This window comes from Grammomys surdaster, unplaced genomic scaffold (assembly GCF_004785775.1).
Source record: "Grammomys surdaster isolate TR1022 unplaced genomic scaffold, NIH_TR_1.0 130, whole genome shotgun sequence".
NCBI classification, from domain to species: Eukaryota; Metazoa; Chordata; class Mammalia; order Rodentia; family Muridae; genus Grammomys; species Grammomys surdaster.
Genome location: NW_021604588.1, coordinates 23,949,208 through 23,965,912, shown reverse-complemented (window position 1 = coordinate 23,965,912; position 16,705 = coordinate 23,949,208). Strand labels below are relative to the sequence as shown.

The 16,705-nt window shown below is 46.5% G+C and overlaps 1 protein-coding gene across 1 annotated transcript in view; it reads left to right on the top strand.

The window, feature by feature from the left end:
- Traf5 (TNF receptor associated factor 5) overlaps window positions 1–16,705 on the top strand; it is a 43,839-nt gene that overhangs the window by 18,772 nt on the left and 8,362 nt on the right. Inside the window, exons 2-8 of the mRNA XM_028760672.1 lie at window positions 1,135–1,353; window positions 4,800–4,857; window positions 9,647–9,748; window positions 12,801–12,965; window positions 13,908–13,985; window positions 14,281–14,355; window positions 16,487–16,579. Coding sequence (XP_028616505.1) covers window positions 1,136–1,353; window positions 4,800–4,857; window positions 9,647–9,748; window positions 12,801–12,965; window positions 13,908–13,985; window positions 14,281–14,355; window positions 16,487–16,579 — 789 coding nt within the window. The 5' untranslated portion in view covers window position 1,135. The remainder of the gene's footprint in view (window positions 1–1,134; window positions 1,354–4,799; window positions 4,858–9,646; window positions 9,749–12,800; window positions 12,966–13,907; window positions 13,986–14,280; window positions 14,356–16,486; window positions 16,580–16,705) is intronic.

Below are 16,705 nucleotides of genomic sequence, written 5' to 3'. Positions count from 1 at the left end.
CTCCCCTAGACAGGTTGCCGGTGCTTCCAGCATGGTCAGACTCCAGTAGTGCTCCCCTAGATAGGGTGCCGGTGCTTCCAGCATGGTCAGACTCCAATGGTGCTCCCCTAGACAGGGTGCCAGTGCTTCCAGCATGGGCAGACTCCAGTGGTGCTCCTCTAGACAGGGTGCCGGTGCTTCCAGCATGGTCAGACTCCAGTAGTGCTCCCCTAGTTGTGTGCCAGTGCTTCCAGCATGGTCAGACTCCAGTAGTGCTCCCCTTGCAGTGTTGCAGGAAGAAAACTGGAGGGGGGGGTTGGACCTTCTCTATGAGGTACATCACCCCTCAAATGCCTCACTTCCAGACACCAGCACCTCGGAGACGAGTGTCTCAGCAGAGGACTCCCCTGGGGACATTAACATTTAATGTCTACGGTGGTGGGTAGAGAGGTGGCGAGGGAGAGGTTGAGATCCGGTGGCAAGAAATGTACGTGTAAGACTCTCCTGAAAGGTTTCAGATTCTCTCAGTCTTGGAAGCACAATCTAACTATTTGCCTATAACACGGTTAACTGACTGGACTCTTTGGTGTCCTGTGAAAAGCCAATAAACAAAGTCTGTTCTGGTAAAATGTGTTTGTAACATTCCTCATTGCTTTGCCCCAACACCTGATAAGAAACAACTCGAGCAAGAAAACTTTCATTTGGCCCATAGTTTGAGGGAATCCAGCAGCATGTGTGGCAGGCTAGGCAGAGCAATGAGGAGGCATGGCTTTGACGTGGGAGCCTGCAGCTGCTTGCTCACATCTCCGTGGATTTGGAAGCAGAGAAAGGGGAAGTCCATACTCAGCTGGCTTTGTCCTTTCTTATTTGGCCTGGGACCCCAGTCCATGGATACTGCTGCCCACAATAAGGGTGTATCCTTCCCTCTCAGCTACTCCCCTTGGAAACACCTTCAAGGTGATTCAAATCCAGTCAGAGGAGGGGCCATCACAGCCTTGCTAGAAACCATCTGCACTCTGGCAGGCGCCCCTGTAGCAGGAAGTTGTTAAAGTCCTGACATAATGATTGTAGTGTTTGCTAATTATGACCCATGTGTGGTAGCTGCTGTTGTCTGGGTGATTATTTTACACTAAAGTGTTCCATCTGACTCCCCAGAATGGCTCATTCAGAGGAGCAAGTGGTTGTCCCCTGTGCCTTCATCCGCCAGAACTCTGGCAACTCCATTTCCTTGGACTTTGAGCCTGACACAGAGTACCAATTTGTGGAGCAGCTGGAAGAACGGTACAAATGTGCCTTCTGCCACTCGGTGCTTCACAACCCCCACCAGACTGGCTGTGGGCACCGCTTCTGCCAGCACTGCATCCTGTCTCTGAGGTGAGTGGGCAGGGCCTGCAGCTCTGACCGCAGCTGACCAGAACCAGATGGTGGTGTTCCTGGCTTCTGAGTCTGCTGTGGCCACAGGGCTGTAATTGAGGTTTGGGGAGTTGTGTTTTGGGAAGTGCTCTCCAAGGCTCCTGGCTGAGAACTGAAGTGTAATCCTCTTTGCTAACCGCTCCTTTGTGGACATTCACACTACAGCGCCCTACAGACACTGTCTGTTCCTTTAGCTGTCTATTGAAGAGGGCACACAGGTCCTGGTACCTGTGTTGTGGTTGCCCTGATGATTGCTCATTTGGGGTAGCCGGCTGTTGTGTTTGTAAGGGACCTGACTGCCATGGGGCTGGCTAGCTGCTGGAAGCCTGCTTTGCCTGGAATAGATTGAAGTAGGATCAAAGTCAGGAGTCAGATGCAGGTCAAAAGATTGATGGTCTCCTGCCTTTTAACTCTTTACTATTCTGTGCTAAAAACTTAACTCTTTATTACTTGTGCTTAAATAAGAACTAATACATCTGGTGATTAACATATACTGTTTAGCAGTGGAGAATTATGTAAAAGATTTATTGCTCCCTTCCCTGGCCAGACAGCCAGGAGTCCTTCACTGGCCAGGCTGATTAACTTTGTGTGAACCAGAGAGGAAGGAAAGGAAAAGAATTAAGATTCTTTACATAGGCAAATAGTCACAGACACACGTACAATCATACACTCACACTCTGGCGGGGCCTGACTGTCTGTCTCAATCAACTCCACAAGTATGTATGCATGCTTACATACATACACATATACCTACATATGTACATATAGACAGATGTATACATTTCGATGGATGGATGGATGGATGGATGGATGGATGGGACAGAGTCCCCCAAGCCCTCACATCATCTTTATTTCTTTTCTGTGGCCCTTTTTATACCTTCTTAGACAAAAGTTCTTTAAAGAATTAGGCAAAATGTTACACAAAGTGGGAGTTACAGAAGGATGTTGATATTAAGTTGAAAGCAGTGTTTCGTTCTATATGCTTGTTATAAACTCAAAGCAACAGTTTCCTACTGGTCTTGCCTTACCATAGTGAACACCTGTGGCTGTATCCTTGGACCTGAATGCTTTTCCTTGAACACAAATTTGTCTCTTTTTAGTGTAATTATGAAAGCTCATTGTATTTCTTATTATGAAGCCTTTACTTACTCTTATGAGGAGGAGTACATCCTATTTTTGATTCTAACTTTATTATATCTTACTAGCAAAACAGTTAAAACCACCTCCCTAAAACTTTCTTCCTAAGATTATTTAAATCAAATCAAGAATTTTATAAAATCATTAATTCATCCAAACAGCATTCATGAAAGTTCATCTTTATGATGATCTGCAGGAAATTTGATCAATAGATGTGGGCTAATGCCCAGGAATTATTATATTAATTTAATAATGACAGGAAAGGCATATCAGCTACAAAAACCAATCCTGAGATGAAGTCTCTTTGGGGCCTTGCCTCTCAGAGCTCACCCACTGCAGACCACGCAAAAATGGCGGGCCACCTTTAGGAAGGCGGCCTGCTAACCTTGACTTATCCCCGATGGCTCCTGACAACTGTCAGCGCTGGAAAGCCTGCAATAACATAGCTCCATGAAAATGCTCAGGGTTAGACAGGGTTCGTTGTTGGCTCACAGTTTTACAGTGCCAGTTTGTGATTGACAGGCTTTGGGAACGTAAAGCAGCAGGCACACCATGGTAAGAGGACACTTGGGAGCCCAACCAGTCATCTGCATCATCCAGGAAGGCAAAAGGAGGGAAAGAACAATGCATGGGGCCTCCCTCTCCCCTTCAGAGACACACATACATGAGCCCACTAACCTCCAACTCTCCAGGGCCACCTGTCCAGGACTCCACCCCCAGGACTCCACCCCTCCAGGACTCCACCCTTCTAGGTTCCACCCCTCCAGGGCTCCTCCTCTCCAGGACTCTACCCTCCAGGACTCCACCCCTCCAGGGCTCCACCTCTCCAGGGCTCCACCTCTCCAGGGCTCCACACCTCTAGGTTCCACCACTTCAGAGTTCCTCCTCTCCAGGGCTCTACCCCTCCAGGGCTCCAACCTGCCTTAGGTTCTCCAGGGGAACAGAATCCGTAGAATACACATTAAAAGGAAGGTTATTGGAATGGCTTTTACAATGTAGTCTGGCCAGTCCAACATCTGCTTGCCTGTGAGAAGGCTGAGAACCTGGCAGTTACTTAGTGCACCAGGAAGGATGCTGCAGCAGCCCCAGGTGAGCTCTGAAGGACTGGCAGAGTCTTGAAGAGCCAGTAGTCTCCAATATACATTGGAAAAACAGTGGTGGCGGCAGCAGCGGCTGCAGCAACGACAGAGTAGATGCACCAACAGTAAAAAGTGACAGCAGGCAGGTAGTGCTGCTTTTCCCTGGGACCCTTTTTGTCTGGGCATGAAGGTGGAAGGTTCTGCTGTCCCTAAGGGAGTGGCTCCCCTATCTGGGATTCCTTCCTGGCAAAAGCCCGCCCAGATGTAGGTCTCTTAGTTGATTCCAGAGCTAATCAAGTCATGAAATAGGGGAGTCTCTTAACATCAAAACCGTAGCAATCTGGGTTATGTCACTAGTTGGAAACCAGGAGAGACTGGAAGCAGGCTTTGGGAGCTTCTAGAGATGTACATGCCAGGCTCTAGAAGGGGTTTCAAGACACATCCTCACTCATTCCAACGTGTCTGCACTTTTATCACCTGTGTGCTCAGACTGCTTTGCTCCAGTAAGCTCCAGGTTCTAACGGTGAAGAGCTATGGGCAGTGTGGGCCTGATGTCTGTTCTCTAGCAAGTCCCCATCACAGTGTAATGGACAGGGGCGGAGCCATCGACAGTCTGGGGGACTTGTGCTTGATGGCATGCTGGTGGGTAGCTAGGCATTTTCCAGGAAGGTTGTAAGACTGAATCCTGAAGTGTGATGCAAGGCTGCTGTCTTAGTTATGGTTTTACTGCTATGAACTGACACCATGACCAAGGTAGCTCTTATAAAGGAAAACATTTCATTGAGGCTGGCTTACAAGTTCCTAGGTTCAGTCCATTAACGTCATGGCAAGAGACGTGGCAGCATCCAGGCGGACAGAGCTGAGAGATCTACACCTTAATCCGCAGGAGGCAGAAAGAAAATGTGTGCCACACTGAGTGTAGCTTGAACATAGAACCTCAAAGCCCACCCCACATAGTGACTCACTTTCTCCAACAAGGCCACACCTCCTACAAGGCCACACCTCCTAATAGTGCCACTCCCTATGGGTCAAACACAAGAGTTTTGGGGGGCCATGCCTATTCAAACCACCACAGCTCCCCTTCTGGGTAGAGTGCACAGCTTGTGCCAACACAGAGTGCCTGGGTGTTCTTGGAAGGACTGTTGAGATTAAACACTTAACTTCAGCCCTGTATTTTGGTTTTCTTTCCAGAGAATTGAACGCAGTACCAATCTGCCCAGTAGACAAGGAGGTCATCAAGCCTCAGGAGGTGAGGAGGCCACCGGTCTGGCTTGGGTGTTGGAGAAGATACCAGGGTGACTTCCGGGCTGGATTAGGACAATGTCTAGGGACCATCCTCGTTATCCATAGTCCTCTGCTGTGGGTCAAGTCAGACCTTCCTCATGTTGGTTTTACTGACCACACACAGGTCTCATCCCTCCCTACACTACCTCCAGCCACACCAAGCTGCTGGAAAACATAGAACACCAGTTTTTCCAGGGGTTTTACCTTCTAGTCTAGATACTCCTTAAAATGTATTGTTCTGTTTAATGACAACTTTGATATAGTTTGTATACCGTAAAGTTTACCTTTCAAACGTCTGGTTCAGCAGATCTTACTTAGTGTCTTCAGAATCATGTAGTCACTGTGATGTGTCATGTCTCCCAAGAAGAAATTCCATGTCCGTTGACTGTCACTTACCCACATCTCCCAGCCCATGAAAACCACAATTTAGTTTCTGCTTTGATTTTGCTGCATTTTTAAATGTTTCATATAAACAGAGTCCTACCTTTTCTGTCTGAGTTCCTCCCCTCAGCATGTTCTCAGAGTTCATTCTTGTGGTCAATTGAATTAGTATTCCATTCCTTTTCATTGCTGTACACTATTCTGTTGTGTGGATATACCATACTTGATTTCTCTATCAGCAGTTAGCATACATTTGTACTGTGTACTCTTTTACTGCTATGAATAGTGTTGTTATGAATATTCATATACTAAGCTTAAATTTTTAAAATATGGGGCTGGAGAGATGGATGGCTTAATTTTTAAGAGCACACTGGCTGTTCTTCTAGAGAAGTGGGTTCGGTTCCAAAAACCTGTATAATGACTCACAACCAACTGCAACTTCAGTCCCAGGGGATCCAATGCCATCTTTTGGCCTCCACAGGCACTGTATGCTCATGGTACACAGACATGCAGATACATACATATGATATGTCTATATATATGTGTGTGTGAATCAATCATACCAAGGAAAGTTGATACATAATATTCGGAGCTTAGGGTATGATTTAGTGTAGGCTCCTGTTCATCCAGCTGGTGCTCAATTTCCAGTACTGGAAAAAATAGTTCATATACATGGTTATATCCATGATCTAGAAGTCTGCTTAAAGAAGCTAACATTGCTGTTACACTGTAGCTTCAGAACATGGAAGACTCCCATGCCCAATTCCTTTGTCCACACACCTGAGTATGGCACTCCTTGGTGATGTGGCAGCCCTAGGTTTAACATTTCAACAACTGCTGGGCTCTTTTGTAATTTTGTATCTTCTTACAGTGCATGAGGGTTCTGTGGCAGCAAATCCTCATCAAAATGTGTTCTCAGCCTTTCTGATGTGCTGTCCTAATGAATGTGAAGCCTTATTTACCCAGGGACTGGGTCAGTGGTCATTGATGGCTGGTGACACTGTCAATTTAGCGAACCAGCTGCATGACTTCTCTATTGGAATGCCTCTTACAATTCTGTTTCTGTTACTGTTCTCTCTCTCTCTCTCTCTCTCTCTCTCTCTCTCTCTCTCTCTCTCTCTGTATGTATGTATGTATGTATGTATGTGTGTCTGTGTGTCTGTGTGTCTTATGTCTGTGCAGTACCCACAGGGGCCAGAAGAGGGCATCAGATCCCCTGGAGTTATAGGTGGCTGTGAGTCACCAAATTTGAAGGCTGGAAACTGAGCTTGGGTCCTCTGCGAGCGCAACAAGTGCTCTCCTCTCCAGCTCCACCTTTGCACATTTCAACTGTTTTTTGGTTTTTACTCTAATTGTCAAATTATTACAAATACTTTGTTATATACTAGATACCAAGGGTTTTTCCTGTTATCAGATTTGCTGATAGTTTTCTCTTATTACATGATTTATTCTCACTTAGTTGATGGTGTGTTTTGAATCAGATAGTTATCAATTTGTTGAAGTTTAGTTTATCTGTTTTTCTTTCCTTGTGGGTCTAAGTTTACTTCTCTGTTACTGTGATCAATATCATGGTCACAAACCCCTTGTGGAAAATGTCCACTTCACCTTACACTTCCAGGTCACAGCCCATAGTCTAGAGAAGTCAGGGCAGGAGCTGAGGGTGTGGGCAATGCTGGTTTCTGACTTGCTCCCTATGGCTTGCTCAGCCTGCTTTCTTCTACAACCTAGAATCACCTGCCTAGGGGTGACACCACCCACAGTGGGCCTTCCCATGTCAATCATCAATCAAGAAAATGACCCACACACTTGCCCACAGACAAGCCTGATGAAGGCAGTTCTTCAATTGAGTGACTCTAGTTCATGTCAAGTTATCCAAAAACAAAATCAAACAAACAAAAGCAAAAACCAGAATGGCCCCCTTGTCAGTGTGACACTCAGATACCTCACTATAAACCATAACCATTTTCTTCTTTTGTGTTCCCAGGATAATGTTAATGCTAACATCAAACACATTAAGACATTAAAAGTCCCACCATCTTTTAAAAATTCAAATACTTTACAAATTCAACATCTCTTTAAAATACCTAGTTTCTTAACTGTGGGCTCCTAGCTGGACAGTGGTGACATCCTTTTAATCTCAGCACTTGCAAAGCAGAGGCAGGTGAATCTCTTGAGTCTGCCGCCAGTCTGATCTACAGAGCAAGTTCCAGGAGGGGCAGGGCTACACAGAGAAACCCTGTCTCAACTGACCAAACAAACAAACAACAAAACCAAACCTGTGGGTTCCTGTAAAATAATTTAAAAAACAAAAAACAAACAAACAAACAAACAAAAGCAAGCTAAATGTTTTTTATTCCAAAAGGGAAGAACCAGGGCACAGTTATAGTCAGTTCAAAGCAAAACTAAATTCCAAAGTTGTAAACAGTTTAGTGTCTAACACCTGAGAGTTGCCATTTTCTGTACTTAGAAAAGTTGTGGTCATTCACAGAGCTTATCCAATAGCCTCAAGCTGGTACCATGCCAAACCTGCCACTGTCCTTGGTAATCTTCCCAAAGTTCTGGCTCTCCAGTAAGTTTGGGTGTCCCTACAACTGAGGCTGCACATTTGCCAATGACCTTATGGCCTCTCTTCAGGGCTTCAGTTCTGCTGCATGATGGGAAACCTTACCTGCCCTCAACAACCATCAACCCTGCAGCTCTTGAACCACCAAAACCACGGAACAACGCTGTGTACTGGTTGCCTCTCCCAGCTTACTCAGCTTCCTCTCTTACACAGTCCAGGCCCACAGTGGGCTGGGCCCTCCCACATCCACTGGCAATGAAGAAAATGCCCCACAGGCCCAGCCATAGACCTGTCTGACCTGGGAAATTCCTCTGTTAAGGCTCCTTCTTTCCAGGTGTCTCTACTTTGTGGGAAGTTGACAAAAGTTAATCAATACTGTTGTTCTTGTGGTTGGTATTGTTTATCGTTCTTTTGGTTTGGTTCTGTTTGTTTCTTGTTCTTTTGCTGTGTCCAAGAAAGCATTGTCTAACTCAGGGTCATGGAGATCTTTCTCTCTGAAAATGTCTGTTCAGTTCAGTTTTCTTTTCTTCTTTGTGTTTCAAGAGCTCAAACTGTGCCTCCTCCTGAAGCATTCCCTGAGCAACTAGTCTGACTCACCAATTCCTTCCCTTTAATTGACTTCCAGTGTGTGTGTGTGTGTGTGTGTGTGTGTGTGTGTGTGTGTTCATTCCACTTGGTCAGGGACTGGCATTCTATAACTCTGCGGTAAATTGTACCAGTTGTCCATGGCCTCTGAGCTAAGAGAATGGCTTTCACATTCTTAAACATTCATGAAAAAACGAAGCCCAAAAATTATGCTATGTCTGCACTCTTCTGGAGTTTTAAAGTATTTTAAAATAACTCATTTTAAAAATTAAGGTGGCAGCCGGGCGGTGGTGGCGCACGCCTTTAATCCCAGCACTTGGGAGGCAGAGGCAGGCGGATTTCTGAGTTCGAGGCCAGCCTGGTCTACAGAGTGAGTTCCAGGACAGCCAGGGCTATACAGAGAAACCCTGTCTTGAAAAACCAAAAAAAAAAAAAAATTAAGGTGGCTGGAGCGATGGCTCAGCTGTTAAGAACACTTACTGCTCTTGCAGAAGACCTGGGTTCGGTTCCCAGCACCCACACGATAGTCTCAATTGTCTGTATCTCCAGTTCTGGGAGATATGATGCCCTCTTCTGGCCTCTGTAGGTACCTGCATGTACATGGTACTTGTAAACTCATGCAGCCACAGACACATATACAAATAAATAAAACGCCTAAAAATTTAAAATCAAAGACTAATGTTCTGTGGCACACGGAAATTATATGCTATTCAAGTTTCAGCATCCATGAGTTTAAGCGTTTTATTAGAGCACAGTTGTGCCTGCTTTTGTAAGTGTTGTGGATATCAGCATTGAAATATGGTGGCCGGGATGGTTACCACATGGCCTGCCGAGCTGACAGAGGAAGCATACCAATACACACTCTGGACTGAAATAACCAATCAGCACAGCTTCAGGGCACTGACACTTCACACCAGAGTGGGAGATAACAGCTGTACCCTTGGCCACAGCGCCCTCATGACTTGACTGTGGGGTCAAGTTCACCTCATGCTTCCCCTTGCTGCAGCCTGCTGTGTTGAGCACTGAGTGTTCGTGTGACTTGCCCGAAGAATGTGTCTGAGGGGGCCTTTACTTTCAGTGTGGTTGTGTGACATTTCCGTTTCAGCCACTGCCTGGAAGTTTCCATCTGCTGCTAAGATAGCCTCGAAGCCCAATCTCACCAGAGCTTCCTTTCACGGCGGTTAGCACGCTGGAGGGCGTGAGACTGATCTCATCTGTCTTTTAGGTGTTTAAAGACAACTGCTGCAAGAGAGAAGTTCTCAATTTACACGTCTACTGTAAAAATGCCCCCGGATGCAATGCCAGGATTATTCTGGGACGATTCCAGGTTGGTATCCTTGTGACCTGAGCTGTCCATGGCATTCTTCTGGTGGCCCTTACTTATCCTGCCTGTGATGATCTGTGGCTGAGCTTTATAAAGGGGTTCCCTGGGTGTCTCTCAGATTGTTCCCAGTCTACCAGTACCATGGGCACCAAGAACAGAGATGTAACCAAAGGGTTCATTCTGTAGCAGCACGGAGAGAGTATGGTCTCTGTACTAGGCCTATATGTGACCACTGAGTCAAGAAGAGGGTGTGGGACTTACTAGGCAAAAAGAACACTCCAAAGCCAGCTAGCAGTGGCACACACCTTTAAATCCCAGCACTCAGAAGGTGGAAGTAGGCAGAACTCTGAGTTCAAGGCCAATCTGGTCTACAGAGCAAATTCCTGGACAGCTAGGGCTATACAGAGAAACCCTGTCTCAAAATTCTGGGGAAAAAGCATCCGTCAAGGGTGCATTATTCTGTGGGCTGTTGAAGGGTCTGGAGGTCTGAGGGTGGGAGGCAGGTGTGACAGGGCACGGCTGTGACAGTCAGGCCCTCCCTCAAGCCTTCGTTTTCTCTCTTGGTGCTGTGGACTGTGGGCTCTGGTCTAATTCCTGTGATCCATGAAGAGCACCAGGCCAGGGTGTGCTGTGCAGTGCAACCCTGAAGGAAATGTGCAGAGGTGTCAAGGAAGGGCAAAGGGAAGAGGGCTCCTGTCAGATGCAACTTCATCCAGCTGGGGAAGACTCAGCCCCTTCACTGTCACACCACTCTCAAGTGACTCAACCACCTCTAGCTTCCCGGGGATGGCTTGGCAGCTGCTGAGATTTTCCCTTCACACCCACACAGTTCGGAACATGCATGTCAGATGAGTCAGCCCTTTATCAAGCCTCCAGAAAACTTATACACACACCTACACACACACACTCACACACACATACACACTCATACATACACATAACATGCATACACAAACATATACCTACACATACATACATACGTACATACATACATACATACCACAACACACATGTGCACATATGCACCTACACACATATATATACACACACATACCCAACACACACACATACCCTGGGCTTTGAGGTGATAAATGTGTAGATGATTTCCTTGTCACCCTTGGAGCACTCACAGGACTGTATTTTTCCTGTACAACAGTCTGTTGCCGCTTGCTTTGAGTGTCAGGTTCTAGATGGGGCTTCTTGTCCAGCTTTGTTGTCACCAAGCCTGGGTGAACCACAGAACACCATAGAGACCAGAGAACAGGCTCTGGAGCAGGGGCTGCTTTCTACAGGTGTTTACCAAGCTCTGTCGTGCTGCTGTCCCAGCTCCCGTGTGGTAAGGCGCAGGGTCTGATAGTTACGGCAGAGTTTGAGTGACTGTTGACAGTTTGGAGGAGCATAGAGAAGAGTATCAAGTTAGTGCTGGGTTTCCAGTTTTCTTACTACTAAAGGCAGAAGAAGATAACGTTAATCTTTATCCTGAGGAAGAAAAACCTCCTCAGTTGGCTTTACTTGAGGACAGGCAGTGAACTGCTTCTGTTGGAAGCCAATACTAGGGGCCAGAGGGAAGGCCCTAGAGGTTAAGAGCACCAGCTCTTCCAGAGGACCCTTGTTCAATTCCCAGCACCCATAGAGTGGCTCAAACCATCTCTAACTTCTGTCCCAGGGGATCAATGCTCTCTGATCTCCTTGGGTACCAGGTACAGATGTGATACACAGACGAAATATCCATGCACAATAAATAAATAAATAAATAAATAAATAAATAGTTGACAGTAAAATTATTTAGACCTTGCAATCAGTGCGGTGGCTCATCAGGAAAAGGTCCTTGCTTCTGGGGCCTAATGACCTGAGTTTGATCCCTGGAACCTACGTAGTAGAAGAAAACTGACTTCCACGGATGTCTTCTGACTTACACAAACACATTGCCACACTGTCTGTACCCCACCCTTCACAAATAAATAAGTGTAATGGATATTTATTTTTGATATATATATATATACAAATATATATGTACATATATACACACACAAACACACACACACACACACACACACACACACACACACATCTGGTCTCACTATGTAGCTCTTACTGATCTAGGACTCACTATGGAGACCAGGCTGGCCTCCAATTAGAGATCCCCCTGCCTCTGCCTCCTGAGTGCTGTTAGAAGCATATGCCACCACAGTTGCCACTTAAACAAAAGAGCTAGATAGTAACTGGTTCAGGTTTTGCGGGCTCTGTGTGGCTCACATTTCTTCCTCCCTCGCCCTTCAGAGCAAACCAGCCTTAGCAGTGTGTGAACAAAACAGCTCAGAAAAAGAGGTGGTTGCAGAAATGGATAAACACTGGGCCACATCTGGCCAGTGGGCTTTAGTGGGCTGAGAGCCAGGTTCTCGGTACCTCAGCAGCACCATAGTGATGTGGAGAGGTGAGGTGTTCTCTCTGGCCTGCCCATGACAAGCTCTGAATGAATACTGTCAGTGATTAAGAACATTCCAGATTGTATAACTGAACAAAACCTGACTGCCCTCCTGCCCAGGAACCTGCCTTCCCTCCCCTCTTTCCTAAAATGTGTCTTCCCTCACCGTTATAGTCTATATTCCTTCTGCGGAGTCAACGTCCTCCCTCCCTTCCTCCCAACTATCTTGCCTCTGCTGTGGAGAGATTAATAAGAGGTTCTGGGAGTAAGGATGAGAAAAAAACACAAAAGAAACAGAAATGCCCAGAGAAACTCACTGCCATGCTCACTGGCAAGGCTGGGGAGAACATGTATGACCTGCCACCTTCAAATAGGAGCAGGGCCACTGGAGTCTCTAAAAAAAACTTCAAAACCCTCTCACCTGCCCACCCCACTCAATCTTTATGTCTCTCCTAATTCCCAGCAAGCCAGACTGGCTTTCATAGTACCAGCCAAGCAGCCTGTCTGCCCTGGTCCTCATAAGAGGCAGTGGGTCTCCCAGCTGGAGAGAGGCTGGTCCACATGGCACTTAGCTCTCTTCCCAGCCTTCCCACACTGGCCCCACCTCTGAGGCCTCTGTCATTGTCACAGGACCACCTTCAGCACTGCTCTTTCCAAGCCGTGCCCTGCCCTAACGAGAGCTGCCGGGAAGCCATGCTCCGGAAAGACGTGAAGGAGCATCTGAGCGCGTACTGCCGGTTCCGAGAGGAGAAGTGTCTTTACTGCAAGAGGGACATAGTGGTGACCAACCTGCAGGTGAGAGCAGGCACCATGGGTGGCCATGCAATTCAGATGGAGCCCAGGATGGCATTCTTTGCTTATTTTTACTGAATTTGGACTAAGGAGAGGGTTTGTCTGGATGGGGATGTGGCTCAGTTAATAGAGTGTCTGTCTAGCATGTCCTGGGTTTGAGCCTGAGTACACCATAAACCAAGCATGGTGGCTCACATCTGTCATCCCAGCACTTGGAGACAAGAGGATGAACCTTTGCCTTCTTAGCACTAAGGCAAGTCTAGGCTACTTGAGACACTAGTCTTTAGAAAGAAGTGATCCTGTATCATCTGGAGCTAGAGCTCACTTGGTAACATATTCGCCTAACAATCACAAGGCCATGGGTTTGACCCCCACCACACAAACCAGGTGATACACACTATACTCTCAGAGCCTGAAAAGTGAGGCAGATCTGAAGTTCAAGGGTAGCCCATCCATGGCTGCATAGACATGTGGTCTCACCTAGGGAAGAGAGAGGGGGCAGTTTGAGATTCTGCAGAGAGCTCTAAGCCTTTTCCCTGTTGGGGCTCTGATCCTTTATCATTGGTGAGGACAGTATTCTGGTCTCAGTAAGCTTGGGAGGTGAGATGCAAGGCCTGGGTCCTGTAAAGGTGATGATAACGGCCTCTCTAGATTGTTATCTGGCTGCAGAGGCAGGATCAACGTAAGGACCGGTGGTGCTTTTACAGGCTCAGAGGAGCCCTGCTAGGAGATCCTCCAGCCACCTGTTTGAGCCCCAAGCCGTCTGATTTAGTTAAATTCATTTACATCAAGAAATCAGACACCACTAATATCTCCTTTTGGAACTGGGCTATAGCTTCCTATGAAGAGCAAGCCACGTGACGTTGTCTCTCCAGAGACACGTGTGTAAAGATCTCGAGGCAAGTGATCTTAGCTTTGTTTCCCACCCACTCATGTCTGTTTCAGGATCATGAGGAAAACTCGTGTCCTGCGTACCCAGTGTCTTGTCCCAACAAGTGTGTGCAGACTATTCCAAGAGCTGAGGTGAGTAAACAGTCCTCCCCAGAGAGTGCAGCGCAAGTGTTTAGAATCCTGGCTTAAGGGTTTGCTGGGAACCATAGACAGCCAAAGGCCTGGGGATCACATGATCCTGGTGATGCCTGCCCCTCTGCCTTCTGGGTAGTTCCTTGCACACCCTTTTGTTTCCATCCCAGCTCTCTGACTCACCAGAGCCTCTCCTCCTGTCCCTTGTTTCCTCCCAAGTCACCCTTGGCTCCCTGATCTACCAAGGGGTCGAAGAACCCATGTGTTTCCACAGCACAGGTTGTCCATTTTGCAGGTGAATGAACACCTTACTGTATGTCCAGAGGCTGAGCAAGACTGTCCCTTTAAGCACTATGGCTGCACTGCCAAGGTAAGCTATGGGCCACCTTCAACTCTGCCTCTACAGCTCATTGGTGAGTTGATTTCACTCTTTAACTCTCTTCAGGATCTGGAAGGGTAGACAGACACCAGAACTCTAAGACTTCAGTGGTGTTGGAGCTTGCCAGAGAAACAGAACTTCTCCATACATACATATTTGCATATGTATGCATTATAGTCATATATATGCTCACATAGATACATGGGGAGACTCATTCTGCCATTGTGGGATTTGTATGCACCACATCTGTAAGCCAGCTCAGCATTCTGGACACTTAGGGCAGAATTTCTGTGTTGTGGTCATGAAACTCTGCTGCTTCAGGGTTTGCTCCTAGGCCTTCAGCTGATTGGACAAGGCCCACCCACATTATGATTGGGTTGTCTTTACTTTAAGGTTGACCAGTTGTATTAATCCTCTCTACAAAATATTCTCACAGCTACACCCTGACTAGTTTTTGTTGGACATAACCTAACCAGGTTGTCACGTGAAACCAACCATGGTGGTAATTTTTTTCTAATTCCACTCTGTTGTGTCTGTCAGGGTTAAGAACCCTCCAGAGTCGTCCTTCCCACGATTTCTGGGTTTATAGTACCATCATAGACCACGAACTGTTTTGAAACAAAGGTTCGTGGCCGCAGCTGTAGCTCTGTAGCAGAGCACCTGCCTAACTGATGTGAGGGAAGCACTAAGTTTGCTTCCCAGCACTGGGAAAAGAAACCACTGAAATAAAGCAATCTAAAATTGTGTTTTAAAATAGCTTTCAATATTTTAAAACACCTTAAAATAATTATTCAATAAGTTGTATAAATAAGCTAGAAGTGGAAACAACAAAGTCTGACCTCCACCTTAGGCGTTTTAACAGATTCTATTTGATCAGAGTTGAAATTGCACATTATGCTGAGTGTAACCGATATATTCTATAAGTCTAAAATTACCCCAATTTTATTTTAACCTAAACACATTTCTTTAGTTTAAAAAGAATATTTGAATAGTTGGAATGTAGGTCAGTGGTAGAGCAGGTGGGGAGCATGCTGGTGGGTCCCCAGCACTACCCCCAACATGTGTAGTAATGGAAACTCTAAATACATTGTGACAACCGGTGGTCCTGTTAGCTGCAGAATGGCTATGTTTTCCTTTCACCTGACACCATTGCTTCCAGAGCTGAGGACTTTACAGTCAGGCTCCACCTCCAGCTGGGCCTTGTTCTAATGCTAACCTAGTATCCAGAGCTGTGGAAAGGTAGGAGAGTCATTCTCTGGAACCTTCCTTAGAGAATCCACTACTAAGTGGCCAGCCCTCAACTGAAGGGAAGCTGGTGCTAGACGCTTGCCTAGACATTTGTGGAAATGTGGGCCTTTGCTTTTATTAGCAGTAGAGTCTGTCAGCAAATAAACAGTAGGACCATCAGGAGACTCGGAACCATTTCTTCCCTCAAGTGTGTGTAATCTTCAGGGGAGGCATAACCGTTTCTTCTCACGTGTGTGTGTATCTCTAAGTGCAGTAATTTGCACAGGTTGGAATGAAAAGCAGGCTGCAGGCTCACTTCGGTAGGACAGTATAGAAATGTTCACTGCAGGGGCTGGAGAGATGGGGCAGTACTTAAGGGTGCTGACGTCTTCCAGAGGTCTGGAGTTCAAATCCCTGCACCCACATGATAGCCCACAACTGTCTGTAACTCTAAGACCTGACACTCATATAGAGTGTCATGCAAGCAAAACACCAGTGAACATAAAATAAAGTTAAATAAATTTAAAAAATCAAAGTTAAAAAAAAAAAGAAGAATGCTCCAGGCTTTAAAGCAGTCTGCAAGGAAGATAAGCCTTGTGGGGAATAGCTGAGTGGGGGCCATGTCTGTACTTCCTACCTAGCCAAGGCAGGAAGAAAATCAGCATGGAGAGTTTTGCTAGCAGCCTGATTCTTTGTCTTGTCAGCTAGTTTGGTCCTTAATACTGGACAATTCTAAAGAAAAGACCCAGTAGAGTCCTTTTTCCTGTAGTATTGTGAAAAAAGAGTGCCTATAGAAACTAAGTAGCAAGTTGCTGAGGTTCCTGTAACCAGGCCCCTGCGGCACTCCTCCTCTGGGGAGCTCACTAACTGCACTTCCGTTTGCTTTGTGTTGAAGGGTAAGCGAGGGAACTTGCAGGAACATGAGCGGGCGGCCCTGCAGGACCACATGCTTCTGGTTTTAGAGAAGAACTTCCAACTAGAACAGCAGGTGAGTCTTGGGGCCACATGTGAAGGGGCAGGGGGATTGCTGACACTTGGCTACTCTGTGTTTGGTTTGGTTTGGTTTGGTTTGGTTTGGTTTGGTTTGGTTTGGTTTGGTTTGGTTTGGTTTGGT